Source organism: Chinchilla lanigera, unplaced genomic scaffold (assembly GCF_000276665.1).
Source record: "Chinchilla lanigera isolate Chin_1 unplaced genomic scaffold, ChiLan1.0 scaffold00018, whole genome shotgun sequence".
NCBI lineage: Eukaryota > Metazoa > Chordata > Mammalia > Rodentia > Chinchillidae > Chinchilla > Chinchilla lanigera.
Window position 1 is genome coordinate 6,321,534 of NW_004955419.1, and position 8,804 is coordinate 6,330,337.

The 8,804-nt window shown below is 52.0% G+C and overlaps 1 protein-coding gene across 5 annotated transcripts in view; it reads right to left on the reverse strand.

Annotated features, from left to right (window-relative positions):
- Dab2ip (DAB2 interacting protein) overlaps nt 1–8,804 on the reverse strand; it is a 187,183-nt gene that overhangs the window by 92,097 nt on the left and 86,282 nt on the right. For all 5 annotated transcript variants that reach the window (XM_005382545.2, XM_005382555.2, XM_005382546.2 and 2 more), the window contains exon 2: nt 7,516–7,619. In XM_005382545.2, the coding sequence (XP_005382602.1) occupies nt 7,516–7,619 (104 nt within the window). The remainder of the gene's footprint in view (nt 1–7,515; nt 7,620–8,804) is intronic.

Here is an 8,804-nt window from a genome sequence, read left to right on the forward strand (position 1 = left end):
CCAGATAGCAGAGCTTGACTCCCACCTCTGTATGATCCTGGGCCACAGCCCTCTTCTCCCTGAGACCTGTGTTATGGTTTAGATCTAAGGTCCATCCCAAGTCCCATGCATTCCTAGGTGGGGCTTTTGGAAGGTGACTGAATCCTTGGAGATACTACATCCATCAGTGATTGATCATTGTGCCATTGGGAGGTGGTTAGAAGAGGTTTGTCACTGAGGGTATGACCTGGAGGGTTGTATTCATGTCTCCAGGTCCTCCCCTCCCTTTCTTTCTGCATTCTGGCTGCCATAGGTTGAGTAGTTTCCCTACCCTATGCCCTTCCACCATGTTGTGCCAGCCATGAACTGAATCACCCAAAACCATAAATCAAAATAAACCTCTCTTCCTTTAATTTGCAGGTGTTGGGTATTTTGTCCAGAAACAGGAAAGCAACTAATCTACCTTGGTTTTCTTTTTCTTTCTTTCTTTCTTTCTTTCTTTCTTTCTTTCTTTCTTTCTTTCTTTCTTTCTTTCTTTCTTCTTCTTTCTTTCTTTCTTTCTTTCTTTCTTTCTTTCTTTCTCTCTTTCTTTTCTTTCTTGATTTCTTTCTTTCTGTCTGTCTGTCTTTCTTTTTTCTTATTGAGACAGGGTCTCACTATGCAGTTCAGGCCAGTCACCCAAACTGGCCTCGAACTGGTGGTTATCCTTCTACCTCAGCCTCCCAAGTGCTGGGATAACAGGCACATACCACCAAGCTTGACACACCTTGGTTTCCTAAGCTGTATCATGGAGCTAATGAAACTACCTTCCTGTTTATTAATGAGTGACCAACCTCACACCCCACTACATGCTGGAGTCCCACCTCTGTCCTGGGCCTCAGTCTCTGCCTGGCCTCCTATTCTGGAAGTTCTGGGCCCCAACACTCTCCCTGGCCACCCTGGACAGCTCCCACCTCCCCACCTCCCTCTGTAAGAAAGAGGCCTCTTCCCTTGGAAAAGCAGATCCACATTAAGCTGATAGTAACTTTTCTTCTGGATTGAGCAACTCCCTAACCAGCAGACTCTAGGAAGCCACGGCTGGAAGGGCTGAGGCTGGGGGACCTGCTCTTCTACCACCCACTCCCCAGCCAGCTGTCATGCTGAACTGCCGTGCTGACATCAGCCTCGTGGGCAAATTCCTCATATTTCAAGGGGGACACTGGGTGCCTGCTGTAAGACTCCAATCTGGGGTCCAGCTGTACATCCTGCCCTATTGCCCAGGGCTGGATGACTGATATCCCTCCACCTGATTGGGACCACAGACATGTGTCCCTTTGCACAGGTCAGAAGCAGCCTGGGCACGGGGAGGGAGCCCCAGTGGGGTTCTGCACAAGCCTTCCCTCTACGGTCTGCTTCTCCATGTGTGCGGTGGCTTGTGAGCCCGACCTGCGTCTGTTCCCCACCCCAAAGCCAACCTGGAGATGCCGCAGCCGACAAGGGGCATAAGAGGGGCAGGACGCTGGCATTCACAGCTCCCGGTACAGTCTCCTCCCCGCTGCTCGAATCGTACCCTTCTCCACGAACCAGTCCCCAGCCACACTGTGAGTCCAGCAGCCAGGAGGTGGCAGTGTGCTGATGGGTAGGAGGAAGCCATCCAGGACCTGGGGCCTGTAAATGGTCACTTCTGGAGCCCCTCTGCCCCAGAACTGACAGGGGCTGGGAGAGGGCCATCTCTGAGGCTGCAGTGGATGTCCAGGTGCTGAGAGGAGAGGGCTGCAGGGAGCAGGCATGAGGAGCACTGGACAGCCGAGGGGAGGTGTGGAGAGACCTGGGCTCTATCACAGGCTCTGCCCCAGCTGTGCTGTGTGACCTCGGGAAGGTCCTCCCCTCTCTGAGCTTCATTCTCTCCTCTACAGAGGGAGGTTGGGACCATATCGCTTCTAACAGCCTTCCCGTGGTGCCGTTGGGTGGTCACCCTCAGCCTGCATGTCTCTGGTCATGCACCTGTTTCTGTGTTTGGGAGAGACAGACACAGGGAGGGCACAGGCGGACTGTGGCTGTTGGAAGAGGGTCCCACAGCTGGGAAAGCTGAACTCCACCACCCAGCTCCACCCTTAGCTTAGCCATCACACCTGGCTCCGGTGTCCTGTAGAAAATGTCCACATTTCTCTCCTTCATGCTCCTGACTTACCTAACACTAATCAGACAGGGCCATTGATTTAGATTCCCTCTCACTGGAATAGTCTCTCTTTGTTCCTGGCAAACTCTTACACGTCCCTCAGAGGCCAGCCTCAAAAGTCCTTCTTATAGGAATTCTTTCCTGTCCCTCCTCTCAGACAGATAGCCCTTATTCTAGGTTCCACCATCCAGGAACACCTCTGTCACAGCATCAGAACCATGTAGGCTATACACAACCAAACATCCATTTAAAGTGAGTTCTTGAAAAGAACCAAGGATCTGTTTCCAGAAGCATCTGCAATCAGCCTGGCACTGAGTTTATCTGCAGCTTCTGCCAGCCCCCTGAGCCTTCCCCTCTCTGACACTTCTCCTTCTCTGTTTCGCAAAAAATAGCCCTGAGACCTAATTTCAGCTAAACCTTCAAACAGGACTCTCCACTTTCAACTTCCCGAGGAGGAATCAATTGGCTGTCAAATTTCCCCAGCCTTTGCCACTTCCACGTCCTGACCCCGCCCACTCCTCAAGGTCAACGGGAGAGGGAGGGGCGGGGCAGAGGTAGGAAGGAGGAAGCACCCGGCCCACGGCAGGGGAGGTTGGGTCTGGGGTGGTGGCAGGCTGAGGGCGCTCAAGGGGACCAGAAGAGTCACCAGGTCCTGGCCTGGCATCACGCCCCTGGGCCCCTGGCAGAGCCCCCAGACCCAGGCAGATGGTCAGTCTGCAGAACGGGGCCCCTTTGCTGCACCCCCTCCCTCTGGTCCAGAGAAGCTAGAGCTGGGTGAGAATCCCAGCACCCAAGAGAGGAGCAGGCGGTCTCTTCAGTCCCCTACTCCCAGATCTTCCCCCAGCCTGCCACCACCCCTGGGTCCCCCTGCAACTCTTAGGGCAAAACCAGCCTCCTGGCACTGTGTGGCCCTGGGTACCCCAGTCCCACCCCTTCCCTACCTCTAGGAGGGAGAAAGAAGTACCAGGTGGGCCTGAGGTCCACATCTCCCCCAAGCCCTGGGGCTGGCATGATGCCCCACAGGGCCTTATAGCCAAGCTGACCAACTCTGAAGCCCTCTGTCTCTAGCTGTTGCACCAGAACACTTAAACCATACCCAAACCCATGAACGAAGGCCCTCCCAGAGCCCCACGGTCTCTGAGGCAGAGGTAGGACTGGCACCAAGTCACTTGTGCCCTGCGTAAAGGCTAGAGAAGAGGGTGCTGACTCTCACATAGCCCTGTGGGAGCAGGGTGCGCCTGGCTGGGTGATGACTTCTGAGGAGTCTAGCCCTTCCCTGGCCTCAGTTGTCTCAGAGCAGGGAGACAGAAGGAGCCCCAGAGGCCACAGACCCTGGCGTAATAGTTTTCCCAAAGGGGCACCTCCTTGGGAGACGGTGACATCCTGTCACCAGGGATGAAATGGCAGCAGCAGTGATTCAGCTACACACTACGGTGTCTCCCCTGCCTCCCCAGGCAGAACCATGCTCCTGGGGCTCCCTCAGGGTCTACACAGAGCGAGTGCGGGTCAGCTGAGCACAAGAATGCGGCTACAGAGGCGCATGAGCCTGTGAGCACAGGCCCGGGCCAGGAGCCTAAGCTTCTGGCCTGCAAGGGGTCTGGGTGCAAGTCTGCACCCACGGCAAAGCCCACGGTCACCAGGCCTTCTCACAAATACCATACCTCTGACTTCTGCCTCCACCCTCCTCAGATATATACGAGTTTGGAGCCGAAAATTGAAGCATGATTCAGGTGCTAACAGCGGATTCTGTCTGTGAAGCACCTACCTGCAGCACACCTGTGCTGGCACGTTGACAATGAGCCAGCAACATACCCCCCAAGGTAGGACTGTCGCTCCACACTTTGCCGACCAGGACACGGGGCCCGGAAGAGCTGAGTGACTACCAAGGTCACGCAATTCACAGAAGAGCTGGGGTTCGAACCCAGTTCTCCATGCTCTGAGTCCCAGCCCAGGACACAGTCTCAACTCACACCCGTTCCCTTCACTGCGGCACACAAAGGACCAACGCACCCAGAGAACGACACAAAACTGACAGTGCCCAACAGCACTAGCATGGGTGCCTGTCTGTCACACTGGAGTTGTGTGATACCAGAAACATGACTTCACCTCTGTGAACCTCAGTCTCTTCATCCAGAAACTGGCGACACTCACAGTACCTTCTGTTATGGTTTGTGTCTGCATGTCCCCCCAAAGCCTCACACAGTCATGGGGCAGGCTTCTAGAGTTTATAATTGATTCATGGCCCAATGTTGGGATTATGGGTGTGAGTGTTCCACCCGCCCTGGGGCAGGTAGTTTGCATACAATGTAAGGGAGGGAAAGAGGCTGTTTGCCACTCCTCCCTTTTGCTCTTGCTGCTTTTGCTATCTTCTGCGCCATGAACTGTTGCCCTGTACCATGTGCCACTCTGCCTTGGAGCCAGCCCAGTGTATGAACTGAAACCTCCACAAACTGTGAGCTAAATAAATCTTTCCTTCCTTAATTCGGGGTGTCAAGTATTTTGTCTCAGCAATGAGAGAAAAGTAAACAAGACACCTTCCCACAGGGGTGCCCTAAGGAGTAGCAAAAACACCAGGGTAAATGTGCTCCTCGCCGTGCAGACCTTATCCAGGCAGGAGACCTGGGAATTTCGTCCTGAGTAGCTCAAGACCCACGGGTCAGTGCTGGCTTGGATCCACAGGTGGTTTCCACTCCAGGAAATGAAATGCAGATGCCACAACATAAAAAGTGCCAAGCCAAATTGGCGGTTACAGAGTTGCAAATTATAGCAACTCTGAGGTGTGATGTTCACTTCTTACAGCAGCAGAGAAAGGGAACCAGCAGAGAAGCTGTGCCAAGGGGGTTTGTCCTCCTCCCAGCTCCAAGAACTGTGTACTCAGGGGCCTGGGGACAGAGATACCTGGGTCCCAATCATGGTGCATCATTTATGAGCGGTTGGCGCTTGGGTAAGTGACTCTACCTCCTGATCCTCAGTTTCCTCATCTGTGAAATGGGGCACTCAAAGCATCACCTTGTCTGGAGGACTAAGGAATGGGGATGTAGGACACTGAACATGGTGGCTGGCATGCACAGTGCTCCATGATGCAGGTGGCTACAGTGTTATTAGTCATCATTCTCTGAAGCCCCGAAGCTCAGATCCTGTGACCCTGGCCCCATCTGCTACCAGGGATGGAAATCAGGGTCACCTTGGTGGAGCAGTGAGGGACCCACTCGTCACACAGAGGGGTGACCCTGAGCCCTCTCAGCACAGACTCCTCGCTGCCAGAGGCTGATCCCCAGCCTGGGACCCTGAACCACCTCTTAGGGGAGCTTGCCAGAATGCAGATGCCCAGGCCCTGCCCTGGGTCCCAAATGGGATCTCAAACAGGCCCCAAACCTATTTTCAGAGCACTTTTATGCCACACGGACAGGCAGAGGATCAGTGGCCCTGGGGAAACGCCATCCCCTCAGCCCTGTGCTCAAGTCTCCACCTGACACAAACCTGACCCAGTTCCCAGCCTCTCCTCCTGCCAGGCCCCGCAAGCGCCTCAATATGCCATGACACAGGCACGGCACGCATGGCCTGTGCACCTCCATCCCCCTCGAGTCCTCCTCGCCAAGCTGCCTGGCTATTCCCACACACCCTTCAGGACCCAGCCCCAAGCCAGCTCCCAGGGCACCTCTCCCACCCTCTGGGGACACTCAGTCACTCCCCACACCCCTGGAGTCCAAGTCACAGGTACAGTAATGGCCAGTGCTGTGTACTCTGCAACCCCAGCTACTTGCAGATACAGGGCTGCTCCTCGTCCTTTGGGCCCCCGGGCAAGCATCACCTCCTGACCACACCACCTCAGGGAAGTCCTCCTACTCCAGTCTCGGCAGCTCTAAGCGCAGACACCGGAGGGCACACTTATCGGGGGCTTTGTCTGCCTGCTGCTCACCTAGCCAGCCTTCCCACTCAGCCTGTCCCCAGAATGATGACTGGCATGTACCAGCCGGGCCACAAAACCTGCTGAGTGAGTGAACAGATGCTGCAATGGTCAAACCTCCACTTCTCCCATGAGAAGGTAAGCACTGTGTACTGCAAATGCGTGCTAATAACAATTTTTAAAATAAAAATTGTTTTAAACCTTCATCTCCAATACAGACCTGAGCTCCTTGGGGAAGACAACATGTCTACTGCTACTTCACCACGCATCTGGGACCTGCCACATGGCTGGATGGAGGAACACAGCCATGCCTGCTGAACGAAGGGGCGACAGGACCTGAAACTGCCTATGTGGGCTCTTTCAGGGACATGGAAGTCAAATATTCAGAGTCACTGGTTCCATGTCCATAAAGTCATTTAGATTTGAAATAAAAAATATATTGTGAACTACCTAAATTTAATAGCTATGACATTCAAGGGGTGATCCAAAGATATGGTGGATGATTAAATAAAAAATTATTACAGTAAAAGACACAATGTCAAAAATAGGATAAGTGTATTCAGAGTGGGGGGATTCTGAGTGTTTTGAAGGGAATAAATAGCAATGTGTCTTTTTCTGTAATAAAATTTTTAATTTAAACATTGACCGTATATTATAATCTCTCTCATTGACCAACCACTTATGGTAATTTCTGTTAAATAAAAACACTTCCGTGTGTTCTCATCCACCTTATCCCTTGGATCTGGCACCATGCAACTTCTAGCTCTTTCCCAAAGTCAAAATGATCATGAAAGATAAATGTTTTGAGTGGATTCAAGACATCAAGGCAGCTACAACTAAAGATGCTCACGAAAGAGGACTCCCAGAGCTGTTTCAGAAAGTGACAAGAACAATGGGACAAGTGTGTCTGAAGCAAAGGGAATCTTCTAAAAATTAATAGCACTGTGTTTTTCACTGTAATAAATATTTTAAAATTTAAATATTCACCACAGTTTTTAAAAAAATCACACCACATGTATGCTGTGTTTTGCCAATTCCAAGGCATCATCAATAGGAGATTTATTTCGTTTCTTACTAAGAATTAAGCAACGACATGCTATGGAGTATTCTGTGAGAGATGTTAAAATACAGAAATAAAAACTGTATATCTCAGCGTGCGCACGTCAGAAGTGCACAGATCCAGCCTAGCGTCTTCTTCCCAGGCAGGACCGCTCCAGTCCTGGTGGCCCTCACGGGGGTCTGTCCTCCACTTGCCCCCTCCCTTGCAGGATAGGACCCATGTGGCCTCCGGGGTGGGGTTGAGCCATGGAGAGGGGAGCAGCTGAGGGATCGGATACCTAGAGCAAGGGAGGCTGGATGCTCTCCCGGTCCATGAGGCTCCAGGAAGGGGGGCCGTGGGGTCGCACAGCAGCACCCCGGGGCGAGGTGGTGATGGTGGTGGCAGTGGCGGTGGTGGCGCAGAGATAGTTACCGTGACCCGGAACGGTGTGGTGGCTGAGGGCTCCATGCTGGGGCTCTTCTCTGAGAGGCTGCCGGGCAGGCTGCGCCGGGAGCCCGGCCTTTCTTGGGGTGACTCTGTCAACAGAAGGAAAGAGGAAGTGAGCAAATTCAACAGCTCCCATATACACGCCACGGTCTTCCCGCCGCCCCATCCAGGCCAAGACAACAGACAAACAGGTTTCTACAAAATGGTGTAGTCACCGTAGAAAAGTATGGCATTTCCCCCAAAATTAAACACAGAGATACCACATAACCCAGCAACTCCACTCCTAGGCATATACTCCAAAGAAGCAAAAACAGGGGCAAAGATTTGTATGCAAATGTTCATGCAGTATTGGTCAGGACAACAAAATACTGTAGTAGGTGAAGGCTAAGGGCCATCAGCAGATGATCTGATAAACACAGCATGATGTACGGGTGCAGTGGAAGCCACCTCACCCTAAAAGGAATCATATTCCAGTGTGTGCCGCCGCGCCTGCCGCATGCCTTGAAAACATCATACTGAGTGACACAAACCAGACACAAAAGGACCAGTACTGTATGAGTCTGCCCACAGAACACACCTAGAGCGGTCAAATGTAGAGACAGAAAGTGATTGAAGGTTACCAGGGGCTGTGGGGAGGGGATGTGGAAGTCACTGTGAACGGGTCAGCGTTTGGGAAGATGAAAAAGTTTTTTAAAAGGACAATGGGGATGGTCACACGCACTATAGCTGTGAATGCCACCCACCGTCCACTTATGAGACTGATGCGCTGCCTACCGCGCTAAGGAGGCAGGTCCCACCGTCCACTTAGAAATGGAGAAAATGTGGCAGATGCCTGTACAGGAGTGATCAAAAAACACAGTGAGTGTTTACATTTTTTTTTTTTTTTCAATTATCGTAGCATGAGTCTATGCCAAGAACAGTGGAATGATAGTGTTGAAGTAAGGGTGGATAGTTTGAGGGAGATTAAAGGCAATACAGATTTTATTTTAAGAATTTTAAAAATTTAAATATTCACCATATTTTTTGATCATACCACATTACCCTAGCCACTCAGGAGAGAGAGGCAGAGGATTTAAAGTTGGAGGCCAGTGCTCGCTTCAGCAGCACATACACTAAAATTGGAATGACACAGAGAAGACTAGCATGGCCCCGGACAAGGATGACATGCAAATTCGTGAAGCGTTGTGTATTTTTGGGCCAGGGATATAGCTCAGTGGCATAAGCGCCTGCCTGGCAAGTGCAAGGTCCTGAGTTCAATTCCCAGTACCAAAAAA